The sequence below is a fragment of the Onychostruthus taczanowskii genome, unplaced genomic scaffold (assembly GCF_017590055.1).
Source record: "Onychostruthus taczanowskii isolate IOZ18803 unplaced genomic scaffold, ASM1759005v1 scaffold18, whole genome shotgun sequence".
Classification (NCBI taxonomy): Eukaryota; Metazoa; Chordata; class Aves; order Passeriformes; family Passeridae; genus Onychostruthus; species Onychostruthus taczanowskii.
In genome coordinates, this window is record NW_024499017.1 from 3,395,943 (window position 1) to 3,412,991 (window position 17,049).

At 38.3% G+C, this 17,049-nt stretch overlaps 1 protein-coding gene across 11 annotated transcripts in view; it reads left to right on the forward strand.

The window, feature by feature from the left end:
* Positions 1–14,081, forward strand: part of CHD9 (chromodomain helicase DNA binding protein 9) — an 87,660-nt gene extending 73,579 nt beyond the window's left edge. For 5 of the 11 annotated variants that reach the window (XM_041400396.1, XM_041400393.1, XM_041400399.1 and 2 more), the window contains 8 exons: positions 1,958–2,121; positions 3,053–3,325; positions 4,077–4,245; positions 5,164–5,303; positions 5,775–5,996; positions 6,781–6,909; positions 8,902–9,006; positions 10,285–14,080. In XM_041400396.1, the coding sequence (XP_041256330.1) occupies positions 1,958–2,121; positions 3,053–3,325; positions 4,077–4,245; positions 5,164–5,303; positions 5,775–5,996; positions 6,781–6,909; positions 8,902–9,006; positions 10,285–11,148 (2,066 nt within the window). In that variant the 3' untranslated portion in view covers positions 11,149–14,080. Of the gene's footprint in view, positions 1–1,957; positions 2,122–3,052; positions 3,326–4,076; positions 4,246–5,163; positions 5,304–5,774; positions 5,997–6,780; positions 6,910–8,901; positions 9,007–10,284 lie in introns of all 11 variants that reach the window. The other 6 variants (XM_041400403.1, XM_041400404.1, XM_041400402.1 and 3 more) reach the window with 5 other exon arrangements.
* The last annotated feature ends 2,968 nt before the right edge of the window (positions 14,082–17,049 follow it).

Consider the following 17,049-nt stretch of genomic DNA (forward strand, 5'->3'; position numbering starts at 1 on the left):
AAATACTGCTTTTTGTTTGCTTCATGTCAATGCCTTGGTGAAGTACTCAGGATGTGTTGTGATCCCTCAGCAAGGTTGCTGTGCATGTGGTTCATGTGTGGGAGAGTGGAATGGACAGTGTTTTCTGGAAATATATTCTATGTGTGTGTATTCCCTACTATGGGTTCTTTTTCTTTCTGAAGAGACCCTTTAGGTTTCCCTGTTTGTTTTTTCCACTCTTGCTCACCTGTCTATGTAGCTTCCTCATATGTTCTTTCATAAAACCTGCAAGCTTCCTTCTGTCCAAACTCGAGTCTGCTGCTTTCTGTTGCGAACTTTGCACTCCCCAAATAATGGTTTTGCACTGAAAATTTTCAAACACTTAAAAACTTTTCCAAAAATTCATATTAAAAAAAAACTGCTTAGCCAGAACTGAGGTGGCTGCAGCACATAAGACCATGTAACACAGACACAGTGAAAGCTTCAAACTAGAAGCAAAACTCTGATAAAGTGATTTAGAGTTTTTAACAACCCAACCATTCATTATTTAATACACTCCTTACTTTGCTGCTGTGAAATGGCCTCTACTTCCCCCACTGAAACTCAGAGTTTGGAAAGATTTCTCTGTGTGATACAAATGGTAATAGAGAAGAGAAGAAAATGAAGGCAGGCAGTGGGATTAAGGACCTAGTTTTTTCCAATACCTAAGGGGAAACAGCATTGTCTTAATCAGATGGATCTCCTTGTCCATGGAGATGACAAGTGGAAACAATGGGGTTAATTTACTGGGGAAGTGATTACTGGGCGAGTAAAATTCCACTTACAAAAAATTACTAACATGCTGCTGCCTCTAGCAGGGGAAGGACATTTTTAGAGGAAACAGTTGGTATGCAAACAGTAAAACAATGACAGCAAGGGAATGCTTATATAACATAAATATTCAGAGAGAGATTGTGGTTACCATAAGTGTGCTACAATTTCCAAATATTAGGCTTGTTTTGTACCAGCTCAGTCTGTTTAGACAAATAATCCTGCCTTCCTCAGACTGCAGAATCTCATAAATCAGTTGGCCTTTTTGTTTTGGGGGTGTTTTTTTGGTGGTTTTGCTGTTGGTTTGAAGAGATTGGTAAATGCTGGAAAGTTCACTTAACTTCATCTGTATTTTAATTTGAAGCCCAGGTTTTATTTCATTGGTTATTCAATGGCAATGACCCTTTGGCATACTTTCCACATTTGAAGCATCTCTGAAGGGAATGCTGGATTCTATCAGATGACTCAGTACAGAGCTATTGTTAAGGACAAATCTAATTTCTGAAGAGCTGCTCCTCTTGTTCTGATGTAGTAATTATATTTTCAGGCAGCACTTTTTTTTGTTGTTGTTGTTTCACACTGTTTGCCCATGTCATAGTGAAACTTCTGTTGTTGTCTGAATGGAGACAAAAATGAAATACTAATGGTGAAATATAAGAAAGTCAGAGAACACACTGGAAAGATAATATGGAAAAATTCTTAGTGATCAAAAACTGAACAACTGAATTACGCAGGCACACATGTTCAAGGCATGGAGCATCCAGTATTCCATGCAGTAAAGGAAATGGTTCTTTTAAAGTACTATCCTAGTGGATATGCCATGTGCTGGTGATAGACACCTTTGATTTCAATTTAATTCTATGCTTTAGTGAATGTTGTCTTACCAAATAAATATGTTAAGTGAAGACTGTCTGTTAGATTACTCTGAAGCATGTCTGTTTCCAAACAGCTACATGTTCAACATCTTAAGCTTCAAAATACTAACAGGAATATGTGTGGAATTTACATCCCTAGAAAAGGATCAGCCTGAAAAACCTAAGAGATTAATTCTTCAGTTTAACTTTGTGTTTGGACTTTCTCTGAACATTGTTGTGTGTGTTTTGTTCACCTGGACCTCTTACAGTGAGTGTTTAATTCCCTTACATAATGATTTTGATGGTTTTTTCAGCAGAAGGAGCTCCACATATAAAAGCCTATGATGAAGAGAGTGTGGCCTCTCTGAGCACCACACAAGATGAGACACAAGACAGTTTCCAGATGAACAATGGGACACCAAATTCTGGTTATCTCCTACAAGGTGGATACATGCTGGCTGCATCCTACTGGCCAAAGGCAAGTTCATAATGCAACCTTGAAAATCAAAGTAGTAGTTGAAGGTGGTGAATATTCTGTTAAGTATGTTAGAGCCAAGAAGCAGGGGAAGTAGCTGTAGGATTTGAGCTTCAGAACCTTTTAGACATTATGTTGACTCCTGAAAAATGCATTTAAATCTAGGTACTGCTTTTCATAATTTTTGAAGGGGAGTATAACCGTAATGTCACAGGTCTTTGGCATATTGTGAAAAATTACATTCAATGCCTAAAAAGTTGACTTATATCAAATATAGTGGAGAGCCTTGAACTCAGAAATAAATGTTTGCTTACAGAACTTGTGATTTTAGCAAATTTATATGACAAATAACTGAAATTATCAGAAAATCCAGTAGTTTCTGTAGTCCTCATGTACTTACCTGAATTTATTGGGACTTGAGAGCTGTGTATTATGGAGGTGAGTGAAGTGTTATGTGTTTGGTGTCCAAAAGATGGGTATGAGGAATTACATGGTTTTGGAAGGTAAAAGGAGACATGAATAATAGTCTGTAATAGTCTGTAGGTAGTTTTATAAATGCTGTTTGCTGTATGTTATGGTGCTGCTCACAGGTTCAGATCCTGCTAACAGTGAGTCAAAGCCACACATACAAATACAGCTTTGGTAGTTAGCATATCTTTCCTTCAAAAATCAGGGAGATTGAAATACACTATATTTTGCCAGACCCTGTACTAATGAGAGAAATTGCATATTTGTTTAGAGGTGCATAGTGAAATTAAGTACAGAAGTGCTTTCACAGATTTACAGCGATTCAGTACAAATCCAGGCGCTTCAAAATCTTCAAGTCCAGTGATAAAAATGTTGTCATTTCTCTTCTCTAGAATTAAGAGCTAATACATAAATGCAACAGTGCTGGTAAGCATTGGTCTTACAGAATGATTGTCTCCTATTTTAGGATCGAGTTATGATTAACCGGCTGGACAGCATTTGTCAGACAGTGCTGAAGGGTAAATGGCCTTCGGCCCGAAGGAGCTACGACAGCACCACAGTGGCATCGTTCTACACCACCAAGCTCCTGGACAGCTCAGGGGCAGCTGCAGAGTGCAGTGAGCCCAGTGCACCCACACCCCCTCTGGCAGCTGTAAAAGAAGAATACGACCAATCACCCCAGCTGTCAAAGGTGAAGAAGCATGTACGAGAAAAGGAGTTTACAGTGAAAATCAATGACGTATGTTTATTTTTATTGCCCTAGGACCTGGTTGCGATTGCGGTGTGCGGCATGCTTTACCTGCAAGTGGCTGCCTGCTCTCACTCTCACTTCTTCACACACTTGTTTGTGGGTATTTGGGTCTGCTGCTTCTGGGCACTGAGTGTTTGGGATTGGTTTGGGATTGGTTTTTTGGGGAGGGGGGTTTTTCTGTGTTCTTTTTCCTTTTTTTCTTTACTTAAGCCACTGGAAGGAATTTTTTTTTTTGCTGAATTGAACTTTTGCCATGCTGATGCTTCCTCAGACAGCTTGTTTTATGCTGTTTCTAACAAATCTGGTTAGTATAAAAAGGTATTTCTGCTGTTCAGCTTTTTTTTAACATTTCAACAAGCATTTTGTTATTTCATGGTCTTTTAGAGGATTACAAGAAAATTTCCTGGTTTAAATGCAGGCTAGAAGCTTCAAACATTTTATTTTTCTGTAGTTTGAGATGTGTTTGTAGCACATAAGAATATGTGACTATTTGCTCTTGTAGTTGGGTCTAGGACTGGATTCAGGAGGTAAACACCTTACCAGTGTCTGCATTTTTCAGTTCAGATGAAATTTCTGTTCATATTCTGGTTTTACATGGAAGAACAAGATTGTACGAGGTCTAACACTGTTTTCATTCTTTCTCAAATCTGCTGGAGTAAATGTGTGTGAAAATCCTGATTGTGAAGTAGTTCTTTCTGCTTCAGCAGAAGCTCTTCTAATCCTGGCATTTATTTAACAGGAAGGTGGTTTGAAATTGACTTTTCAGAAGCAGGGAATGTCTCAGAAAAGGCCGTTTGAAAGCGATGAGGGTGCCTTGGGTCAGCAGCAATATCTGGCTCGGCTACGCGAACTCCAGAATGCTTCAGAAACCAGCCTTGTCACCTTCCCAAAATCACTTCCCAAATCAGGTACAAAAAAATGTCAGAAAGAAGGGCAATCTAGTATTAAATCTTCTAGGTTCTTCTGTTGATGTCCATGAATTTGCAATGGAGAGAGATGTTTGCAGTGTTGTTCTAAACTGCAGTCTGGAGAAATTCTCTCCAGCGTTGAGACATTCTCCCTGATACTTTATCACAATGTCAATTACTGTAATGTTAATTTAGTAGAATGATGCCATTATGCACTGTAAACCACCTCCAAAGAAGATTTTAATAATTATAAAGTGCATCACGGTACACTGACAGTAATCAGTTTAACTCAGAACTTAATGTGGCTACTTTGTAAATAAAGATGAAGAGTTCCAGATTTATGCCTCTGCCAATTTGGACTCTTCGTAATCTTCCTTATGTCTCCTATAAAGAGGCCGTGGAGGACAATTAGAATCAATTTTTGATTTATAGCCAAAAACTTAGAGCTTGTTTCATAACAAGATAACAGTAGGTATACTGTGACAAATAAAAATGAACCTGAAGTAAAGAGTTAACAATTGGATTAAAATGTTAGAAATAGGTACTTAACTTAGACCAGCTTCTGCCTAAATTTTGCAACAAACCATTAAAGTCTTGCTGAACATTTATTTAGGTATGTCTGCCTCTCTGTGTGTATGATATCAACAGTTTTCAATGGTCATCATCCCTGAAATTTATCCCAGATAAATTTGGAGGGGGTGCAGGGGTAGTAATGAAATTTTCATAGTCAGGTGGCTTTCAGAACCTGATATTCATCATCCTTTAAGCATAAAACAAAGGGCAATTTATCTTTGCTGTTACATGTAGAATTACATGCACTTGCAATAATTCAAAAAATTTTATTTCCTTTTTGTATTCAGACATGTTTCTCTTTACAAAACAAGCATCTGACACAAATCTGATTGCATCATTTATTAGGTACTTCCAGTCACTTAACAGCCAGTGCCAATGGAGTTATCCTTGACAGTCAGCCTGTAGTCAAAAAGAGACGAGGAAGAAGGAAGAATGTGGAGGGGGTTGATGTCCTCTTTATGAATAGAAATAAACAGCCTAACCATGTAAGTAAACTTCATTCTGTATCCAAAAAATAAGATCAAAATTATTATTATTAGTGCCTTAACTGAGCATAACCAGCTGTCCCTGCTCCACAAAAGCTTGTAGTCAAAACTTTCAGGTTTGGGATATTTTTTGCTGATAGTTTATGATTACACAGATGAAAACTGGTGGAGTGTCATTAAATATTAGATATATACAATAGCAATAACTGATTTTAAAATGTAACTTTAATTCTGATGAACTTTAAGACTGTATTACTAAAAATTTGTGGCTTGACAGCAACACTTGGACATACCTGTAACATCTCTTATGGGACCTCATTGGACAGTGACTTGAAGGGATTTCTGTGGCATGAGCAGTGCCCAAGTCCTTGAGTGGGATCTGAAAAACTGTGGCCTTCATTGACTCTTACATGAAATAATTGTGATGGTTTGCTTTCAGTGCAGTAAATCAGATGGTTTTAATTTCTCCAGGTTAATCCAGGTATTAACTCCTGCCAGGTTGCTGCAGGAATAAACCCAGCACTCAGTTACACACAGTCCCAAGGCATGCTCGATGCAGAGAGCCCAGTTCCTGTTATTAACCTAAAGGATGGAACAAGGCTTGCAGGTGATGATGCCCCTAAAAGAAAAGATTTAGAAAGGTGGCTTAAAGAACATCCTGGATATGTTGAAGATTCAGGAGCTTGTATTCCTGTGAGTATTTCTTTCACCTCTCCCTAGCTAAATAGTGCAGTATTTTACATATTAAATATTTTGGTTTGTGTTCTGTGTTACAGGGAATTATTTCCTTGTTCTTCTGTTCCACATACAAAAAGGAAAATGTCTGTTTCTTTTTACAGTGTGAGGTCTCACAAATGAAATTGTCAGGAAAAACAATACCAAATCAAGGCATTTGATCTTTGTATTGTTTCACTTACTGTTTAAAAAATTATCTAGAATAAGAAAACTCATATTACTGTGATACCTATGATAGGAGCTGAAGATGTGGAACAGTATATTTAGTGATGTGGAAAAGGATTAAAGAACTTACTGTGGAATGCATCTCATAGCTACAGTACAGTGCTATGGTAGTGGTGTTTGTGTGGGTATGATCTTCTCATACTGTTACTTCTGAATTTGACATTTTGTAATGTTTAGCAGAATATAAGAAAATCATATGTGTGATATTTGGAATAACAACCTTCCTTCTCCAGGAAGATAATACAAAGCAGCAACAATCTTCCAGACAGTTAAAGCACTGTTAAAAACTGAAAAATTAGTAAAGCAATGGGCAGAGGCATCAGAGAGATGATCTAGTGCTGTTTGCTGGGCTGCTTATTAAATGATTGTGATTAGTGAGTAGGTACTGGTATTAAAATTATTTCTGAAGTTGAAGTTGGCTTCAAATAAATGCCTGACTCAAGAGAACGCACCGAGCTCTTATTGTTTTTGAAGTTGTATCAGAAGGATAATTGGCTTTTTAATTCCTTTGTAACAGAGGATGCAGCTGCACGATGGGAGACCCAAACAAAAAAGACACCGTTGTCGAAACCCCAATAAACTGGATGTTAACAGTTTGACTGGTGAAGAACGTGTTCAACTCATAAATAGAAGAAATGCAAGAAAGGTATTCTCATACTCCCCAAATGAAAAGTTACTCTAGATGAAGAACTTGATATGCTATACTTGCTAAAATTTTCCCAGTATGCAAATGAAAGTTTTTGTTTTGTTTTGTTTTGTTTGGCACAGAACAAAAAAGTAAATTACAATCTTCTAGTAATTTTTTTGCTGGTATGAAAATATGTAAGATACAAGTAGAAACTTAGCCCATGGATTATAGAACTGAACACTCACTATGATGCAGTGTTTGTGCCATTGACTCAGACAGAGGCAGGGCCGCTAAAATACACATTGAAAATATGTGATCAAAGTGGCAACTTTGTCAGAAGTTTGAGATTTCTTTTTGTGATCTTCCCATTACTATTTTTGACACAATTAAAATTGTTTTGGTAGTCCATCTGGTATAGAAACTTGTACTTTGGAATTGAGACAATCCTCTGGATGATTTTGCTTTTTTTCAGTAATGTCTGGCATTTGCCCTTTATGGATCCACCAATAGGTATTGGCTGTCTGTCACATTTCTAGGTGAAGTGGTAGGGGAACAGGAGAACAAAAGGAGAAGGGGAATTCTTGTGTGAAAAGACAGCAGTGGGAGATGTGAGAGCAGGCATTGAATTGAATTTTTGTGCAGGTGGTCAAAGTTTGGGAACAGCACAATGCATTTGAACAGGCTCTGGGGAGGGCTAAAGGCAATATTCAAGAAAAGCATGCAGAACATTACTGGTGTCTGTTGAACAGATCTGGCCAGATACGTTTGATGATGTCTTTGAATGTCACTGTAGCATCAGAGCAGCAATCCAGGGGGAATCTTTGAGCTGTTGTGTCCATGTATGGAGCATTTTCCCTTTCCCTTGTGGCACTGCCAGCTTCTCTTTTTGTTAGAGCAGCTACAAGGGAAGCAGGATGGAGTTTTTTTGTATGCTGCTATATTAAGGTCAGGAGCCTTGTCCATCTGTACAGGAGAGCAAGGCAGGATTTGAGTCTTTAATCTCTTCAGTGCTTTGAGACAGCAGCTCTGAAGGGGAACCGGAATGGTTGTGAGTTTCTTGAAACTGAGATCTGTGGCTGCTCCTCAAGAGCTGTGCCCTGAGGGGTCTTGTCAAAGTTGAAGATGAAGGAGTGAGAGATAGGATCTCTGTTTACTGTGAAAACCTGTGTTTTCATGATGGCTTTTCTCCCTCTCAAATTTCCACTCCATAGTTGGTACATGGATACTTAATTAATATCAGTTTTTCCATGTATAAGTTGTCTCCCATTTCTGAGTATCACCAAACCGGGTTTTTTTCATTTACCTTTTTAGTTCTGTAATACTTTTGAGTAGCAGGGAGTGAGGCATCAAAAGTAGCCTAGAAAATAGGAGTTTAAGTTGCAGTTTATAGAGAAAGTTAAGCAAAAATTGGAATTTTTTTTTTCTTTCTGGATCTGAATAATAGCTGTTATTAATTTAAAAGCTTACTTTCCTGCTTATATGCTTTTATTAGGATAAGCTGTTTAGTAACCTTAATTTTGCCTTTTTTGCATGAAAGAAACCTCAAACCTCAAGAACTTACTTCACGATGGCAGAGCCTCTTAAAATAAATAATTTTAGAAGTTGACTGAGATGAGAGAATAGAATTTATATACTGAATAAATGAAAAGTTTAACAGGGTTGTACTTACAACCTTCTTGGTAATACTTGGACCACTGTTCTCTGTTTATGTTATTGCTCTTCCATTCATTGCGTGTCTAAATAAATATTAAACATCAGTGGGAATGTCAAATATTGAAGTCTTCAATTGAGTTCAATAGATGGGTTTGAGTTTAGTAGATTTAGAACAAATCACATGCACATCTATCACCAGGAGTCAGCCAAAAGCTGCATCATGCTTTGTGATAATTTGAAGAGAGGCTTTTTCTGTACTATTTAACAGGAAAAAAATGAAACTATATCAGGTATTAATGTTGCCTTTTTTCTTATCAGTTGTCACATATTTACTGACTTCTATCTTCTGCTTCTCAGGTTGGAGGTGCATTTGCTCCCCCTCTGAAGGATTTGTGCAGGTTCTTGAAAGAAAATCCAGAATATGGAGTGGCTCCTGAGTGGGGAGAGGTGGTAAAACAGTCTGTGAGTATTTGCAGAATAAGATGACATGAAATGTATCTGAAAGGAAACAAGGCAAACAGAAAAAAAAATACATGCCAAACGGTGTGATTTTCATTTCTGGTATTATATTAACAGCAAACATGAGTCAGTGTCAGCTTTCTGCCAGCTTAGTTCAGTAAATGCTTTGCCAGCACAGCTGGAATAGGAGAAAGGGCGTGGAACAGTGACTGGCAGCCCCAAATTAGAAATTTTGTTGAAGATGCTGTAATACTGTGACTTTTCATGTCTTAAATATAGCCCGGTGGCTTTTAGGAAAGATATTAGCCAAGAAATCATGTAAGAATGAGAATAGTTTCTCTGAAGTTCCAGTTAGGAAGAAAAAAATGCTTAATTTCAAATATTTCTTTTACTTTTAGCATGCACCTTTGAGAAATCAGGACAGTGAGGATCCTATCAGTTAGTCTTGCCTTGAAGATAAGGACCAATTTTGAACTTGAAGAAGTTGTATTGTGTAGTGTATACCTCTGAATAGAAGTATAAATACTAGCAGAATTACTTGGAGAAAGTAGAGAAGAACACAACTTAAGTGCTGAATTCCTCTAGTTGTATTAAGCTAATGTAAATCAGAGTTACTTGTTGGGGAAAAAAGGCAGTTGTACTATGGTGTTGAGTAATACTTGGTCTTATGGTTGCCATTTTAAAAAGGAAATTTGAAGGAGATACTGGTATTCATTGCAATTCTTTGTTGTTAGGTAGGAGGTCTTAAAGTGGTGAAGCAATACTATACAAATCCTAAATAGAAGTACTGTGAATTTAATTTAAATTCAGGTGGAGTCTTTATTGTTTTTTCTTCAGTTTATGGATGAGGTGAAATATGAGGACATTAAAGAGACACTAGCAAAAATAAAAATGGCTCAGAGATTGTTGGTCTGTGTTCAATCACACATATTTAACTTAAAATTGAAAACTAGTTAAACTGTCAAATGATTGCTGTGTGATAATATTTCAAAGCAGTGCTGGTTTAGATCTTAGATTGAGCTTGCTCCTATAATTAACTATGTTTGGCTTGATGTGCCAGGAAATCATGCAGGGTGAGTTAGCAGAGGGTGTGAGAAGAGCCATGTGTAGTGGAGATGGGCCTTAGACATTTGGGGTGTGGTAGCACAAAGTCAGCACAAATGCCAGGGGCTTGTCTGGAGGTCTTTGACACTGCTCTGTACGCTTGAGTTCTCGGTTTGCTTTTCCTTTGCCATCTTCAAGCTCCCAGAATGCACTAAAGTGCCGCTGTGTCTCTCGCAGGGCTTCCTCCCCGAAGGAATGTTTGACCGCATCCTGACGGGCCCGGTGGTGCGGGAGGAGGTGAGCCGCAGGGGCAGGCGCCCCAAGAGCGAGATCGCCAAGGCCACGGCGGCTGCGGCCGCCGCCTCGGCCGCCAGCGTGTCCGTGAACCCCCTGCTGGCCAACGGGCTGCTGCCGGGAGTGGACCTGCCCAGCCTCCAGGCCTTACAGCAGAACCTGCAGAGCCTGCAGTCGCTGCAGGTGACGGCCGGACTGATGGGAATGCCGGCTGGCCTCGCTGCCGCGGGAGAGGCCAAGAACGTGGCTGCCATGTTCCCCATGCTGCTGTCAGGGATGGCCGGGTTGCCAAACCTGCTGGGCATGGGAGGACTCCTGACAAAGTCCACGGAATCCGTTTCGGAGGAGAAAAAGGGAAACGATTCAAAGGAGACAGATGCAAAGAAGGAAAGGACAGAAGACCAAAACACGGATACTGGTGGTGAAAACTCTGTTTCGAGTTCTCCTTCGACATCCTCTGCCGCTGCAGCTGCCAATTCTCTCTCTCTTAACCCTTTACTTTTGTCCAACATACTTTACCCAGGGATGCTTCTCACTCCAGGCCTTAATCTTCATATCCCAGCTTTGTCTCAGTCTAATATTTTTGATGTACAGAACAGTGAAAGCAATGACACAGGCTCAGCCAAGCCCACAGAAGAAAAGGAGGAAAATTCTAGGGTTAGAGATCAGGAAGACAAAGGGGGAACAGAGCCAAGCTCTCACAATGAAAACAGCACAGATGAGGGTTCAGAGAAAGCAGATGCTTCATCTGGATCTGACAGTACATCGTCTTCATCTGAGGATTCGGATTCGAGCGATGAAGACTGACCCCAGACTCTGCACTTAAATTATAAACTGATTTTGAATTTATTCTTTAATTATTTCATTGTAAATAACCCAGTGTTGAGTGCATCAATGATTTACTGACCGAACATTTCAGTATTTGTTTAGAAGTGCAAACTGCTTTCAGAGACGTTTTGCATGTAATATTTCTTGAAGTTCATAAGTTTCTGAACTTGTATGTACTATCAAATACACAATGGTGTAAAATTACAACAAAAGGCATTATAATTTTGTTGGGGGGTTAATTTTATGAAAATAATGCTCAAGTAAGAGCTGTATATTTAATATATTTGCAGTGAACACAGAATACTTTATGCATATTATTGATTTAATTTGAATATAGTTTTACAGCCTCCTTGACACTTATAATTTACAGATCAAAACTCAGCAATAATTTGGGCAGCTAATGAATGTCATGAAAGCTGTAGAATCTACATCACCATCCATTGCTTTAATTACATGAAAATGCTCTAGTGTTGTGATGCACTGCTGTTTCCAATTCAGGTACAAGTGTGTTTAAAAGAAGATAAATTTTTTCCCAATTAGCCAATTAAACTGGCTACCTGTTACCTCAGCTGAGTTAGTTTAGGAAGTTTACATTGGTTTCTATTACTTGTTTTCAGGTTTTGTTTTGTTTTTTAAAGACATCCTGTATAGCATGTTAAAATCTGAGTTACTTGAGGTAAGACTGTTGGGGTTTTCTTTCCCCCTTATTGCAGCTGGTCTCTTTGACAGCTGCAATAAGGGGAAATAAAGCAAAAACTGTCTTACCTCATGGTACTTGGCACCATGTAGGTCTATTTAGTTTACACCTTGCAAAGTTTTGGGCTCCCTCTGCAGAATTAAAAGTCCCAAAATGAGGAGTAGTTTCCCCAAGACTCAGAAGAGGCAAACTGTCATAAAGTGCCACTGAAAAGACCTTTCAACACTGCATAATTCATGTAAAAATGTTTGTTTGCTTTGTTTGTGTAGATTTCTATTTGTGTTTTATGTCATAAAACCTCCTGGAGTTCCCAATTAATAATGGTAAATAAAGTACAGATAGTTTTGAGCTCCTTTTGAGTTTAAACTTCTCTGCAGATTGAAATCTGACTAAATATTATCCAAAATCATTATTGGGATATCACTTCATATATTATGCTGAGTTACCCAGAAGAAAAAAGCACTTTGAATAGTAAGGAAGACAAATTATTCCTAGAAACCACAGTAACAGGGCATAAGGCATCTGTTTCAAGTCCAAATCCTTAGAACCCTTTACTATATAAAATCTGTCTAAGATTTGATGTGTGATATGATTCCTCCTTCTTCTTAAGCTGCTATTACTCTGACACGGTCGAGGCCCAGATTCACATTTACAGAACTTCTGAACTGACTGAGACTTCAGGTGACCTTGGTTACATCCTTTGCGGTCCAAGAATAGGCAAGTGTTAAGAGAAAATAGATACAGGTACTAGTGAAAGTCATGGAAAAAGCTTTACAAAGGGATAAATTTAAAAATAAAAAACAAAAACTGTATATTTTGATATAGTTCTGTTGCTTGCTTGTACAGTAAAACAACTGTGTTGTTTTTTATCAAGAACTTTACCAATGAAATATAAGTTTCTATGTGCAAAATAACTAGCCCCATGATTAGAAGCAGTATTAGATGTAATTACACAATTATACAAGTACCATTTGGATTGTGCTGGTTACGTATTTTCCCAGATAGTATTCTGATTTTTGGCCCTTCATGCAGTGTCTTAGCAATAGTGAAAATCAAAAACTGCCAAGAGAAGGGGGTAGCCAATTCTTCATCATTAAAAGAAAGTATTTCATATTTAATATTTTGCCCTTTGTGTAATATAGCACTTTTATTTAACTAGGATGCATCTATAAAATAGCCAAAGTTTTACAAGCAGTTATTAACTTTGTTTGCTGATGGAGTATGTCAACAATACCATCACTTCCCACCCTTCCCCCACAAAACAAGTCCTAAATCTTGTGGCTAAAACCTAATTTATATCAGATTTATGAAATAAAGTATTTTCCTATTATGGTCAAGTAAGTTTGGTTACTGTTCTAGTGATTCTTTCTATGTAATAAGGCAATTACAGTTTCAAGTAATGAAGGCTGATGTAGACTTGAACATAATTATATTTGGGTTATTTTTCATCAGTTTGATCCAGAGGGGGAAAAAAGTGTCCCACTATCAGCTAAACTATATGCAAATACGGTTGTATAAAGTTAAGGGTTATAAGGAAACCTCAGTAGAATTACACTAATACTGAAGTTAAAATTAAAAGGATATCCAAGGTGATGATAAAGTGTGTGTTGGTAGTTACTAAAAAACCTTAGCTGTTATTGCCTTGTATTTCTATCCCTTGTTTCAGGCTTCATGATCCAAGTCTTAGTCCAGGTTTTTTTTGGACATTTGCAATATTTGCCAGTTGTGTTCTGTGTAGTCTGAATTTGCTTTCTGTAGTTGAACAAGCGTCTTAAAAAGTCATTTGTAATTTATTGAATTACTTTCTATGATGTTCTATAGAGCAAATGGAAGTTTAATTATTTTTTATTAAACATATTCTTTGACTACCCGTGATGTCGGCCTCAGTATGTGAAAGTAATGCTGTGTAAGGATTAAACATGGATCTTCCAGCAGCAAAGCTCAAGTTTCAGTGCTAAGTTTTAAAACTGAAATTATTCTTAAGACCTTAAAAAACCCTGCAAACAAGCCAAGGACATGACACACCTACTGCCCAAGACTATGGTTTACTCTTGTATAATTTTACTGGGAATCAATTGTCTCTAATTCTCTTATCTTACAATCAAACCAGCTGTTAGTCCCACCCTTCAGTACTTATAGTTAGAAAAGAATGTATGTTCTAGGTTCTGGGCCAAAAGGTACCTTTATTTTTAAATAAGCATGTTGGCAGTGAAGTAAGTACATTTTCAGTCTTTTTAAAAAAAAAAAAAAAAAACAAACAAAAAACAACTTTGCATTACTTTTCACATCCTTATTAATGTTTTTAATTGTGTACACAGCACTTAACTATTGCATGTATTTCACACAGGCCACAGACATTACTCCTGAACCCCTTCTGCTTGTCCTGTGCCACCTGGCATTGCATTTGAATGATACAATGGTATTCTTATTTATTTCAGTCTGAATTTTGTCTTCATGTCCTGGTCATCCTTTTTGAGCTTCTGCAGATGTGTACACAGGTGATAGAAGTTCACGTATACTTGAACTCTGTTCTCGACTTCTCTTTTTTCCATGGAAGTCCTGCAAAGTCCCTAATAGTATTTTTTAAAATTAGTTTTAGAATCCAGTCTTCTTGGTCTATAAATTAAAACATAAGGATCTATTTTTCAGTGAAAATATTCCCAAGGACAGGTGATTGTGGCACTATATTGGTGGTTAATTTCTGGCACTCCTTTGAAATTTTTCCAAACAGTATATGGGGTATGATGATTAGATAAGACTCTTAACAATGTGTCCAGGGAAAATCCTATCCTATTTGTTTTATATTTGTGCCATGTTGTTTAGTAATACATTTTTCATGGGTTGCTCAGTGTGACTGTGCTGATCACCCATTAAAATGAAGGTTTGATGAGGGTCTAATGCAAGCTGTAACAAGATGAAATGTGCCTGGTGTTCAAGGTTAATATGAAAGGATCTGCACAGTAGTATTGCATTAACTTATTTGTGATGTGCAAGTTACTAACAGCTAGTTTTATAGGCAGTTTCTGATCTAGTTCTTTTACACCTGTAATTACTTTCCACAAGAGCAGGCTGTTTCTGTGCAATTTGGGATTTACACTGCTGTAGCTGACCAACATTTAAAATTTTACATCTGTGCATTGTTGGGACCTTGGGCTGGTGGTGTTGTCTGCAGAGCAGACTAATTGTACTGATGTAGCCACAGGAGTTTACAAAATAACTGTCCTGGCTTATCTAAATGTCCCTAATGTTACACAAACAGGCAGTATAATTTCTTTGTTACATTTAGAGGAAAAGAAAATAAAGATAACAGCTTTCCAAGTTCTTTTTATGATTTTTTTTTATCGAATGCTGCCTCCTTTCAGGTTCTTTCATGCAAGGAAGGAAGGAGAATGTAATGCCCAAGATCCTTCATGAAGTTAAACTGGAAAATGAGGACTCGTTTGCTCTGCCTCCTGTGTGCTTCCAGTGTGAACAAGACCTGACAGTGCACAATTCTCATTAGTGCTCCAGGTAAGGTCTCATGAATCAAAGGGAGGCTGGTGTGGGAAATTCTTGGGATCCTGATGACAGATACAGTGTCATCATCTAGAGAGATGAGAGCACTTTGCCTAGTGCTCCTCAAAACTGGGAACAGTCCTCACACTTTTCTGCTCTCAGACAATAAAAGCATTTGATTGATCACTGTGCTTGATGCTGTTTGACCTGTGTGCAGCAGCTCAAAGCAGGGGGCAGGAGCATGCTCATGGGGAAGATTTCTGAGACTACAGGACAGTGAAAATTGGATGTTACTGGGGGCTTGCCAAGCAGCTGTGAGGGACTTGGGCTGAGATGGCATTCATGGCTGTTACTTGTCATACTGGTAGATCTAGCATCTAGCAGTAGTCAAAATTATTCAAATACTTAACATGCTATATGAGGGTAACTCTATTATTCTTGTATCTTTTTAATGGATGAGCAGGAGGGGAAGAGGGAAATAAGTAAAGGAAGCTAAGTCCTCAGAGATAAGATTTCACTAAAATGGTTCTTGTCTAATTTTCAGTACACCATTAAATGAAAACTTTCAAAAGAGTTTTCTACACAAGAGCAGTCAAGTTAAACCATTTCTTCATGAAGTCCCGATGCATGAAACCATAGGGAAGTAACAGGTGTAATCACACCATAATAACCTTCCCTTTAACCTCAACCCTATCTTTCAATATTGTGAGGGTTTGATCTTCCCTTTTTTTTTGATGTGAGGGGTTTTTAACGAGCACATGAATATTACTCAGTAGAAATTAAATGCTGTGATAAGTTATTGCTGCTTTGTGTTTTAGTAGATACTGTAAATGTAGCTAAACAGAAAAGCCCTACATCATTTATATAGACTTCTGGATGGCAGAGAGCTTCCCATCAATGCTCTGCATAATTCAGAGCAGGAACTTGGCCCCACTGCAAAGTTCACAGCTCCTCTGTGTTATAGAAAAAAGATGTAAGATTAAATACAGCCTAATCACTCGTGGTTAATGTAAGTTGTTCTGGGGGTTTGAGGGGGATCCTGCTGGCATCACCATCTTCCAGTGCCAGCTCGGGCTTTCTGCAGTTCTCAGTGCTGGGTACCAGTGTGTATTTGTGTCCTGAATCACATCTCAAGTCAGTCACATGTTTTCTTGACATTTCTTTTTTTTTTTTTTTTTTTTTTTTTGGTCAGTCACATCTTTTCTTGACATCAACATTTGTGAAATACCAGTATTACAAAATCAGGGTGACAGAATCAATAAATCTCTTTTAATCAAGTGCAGCCTGTTTTCCTGATCACTTAATTGACAAGTACTTCCTCTAGGGCTTAAGTCTTATTTTTGGCAGTCTCCTATCTGCTCGGTTGGGACTTGACCAGTGGGAGCTATTTCTGTCTCTCTTTCCTCCCCCTCCCTGCCTATGTACAGCCTGTACCCCGCACTGTGTGTGTGTGTACAGCCTGTACCCTGTGTACATATTTGCGTATGTATTTGTGTACAGCCCGTACTCCGCACTCTGTGTACATATTTGTGTACATACTTGTGTACGTATTTGTACACAGCCCGTACCCCGCACTGTGTGTACATATTTGTATATATATTTGTGTGCATATTCGTGCCCGGCCGCTCCCGGCCCTGGCCGCTCTCTGCCCGTTCCGGGCTCCCCTCACGGCCCCGGCCCCGCCCCGC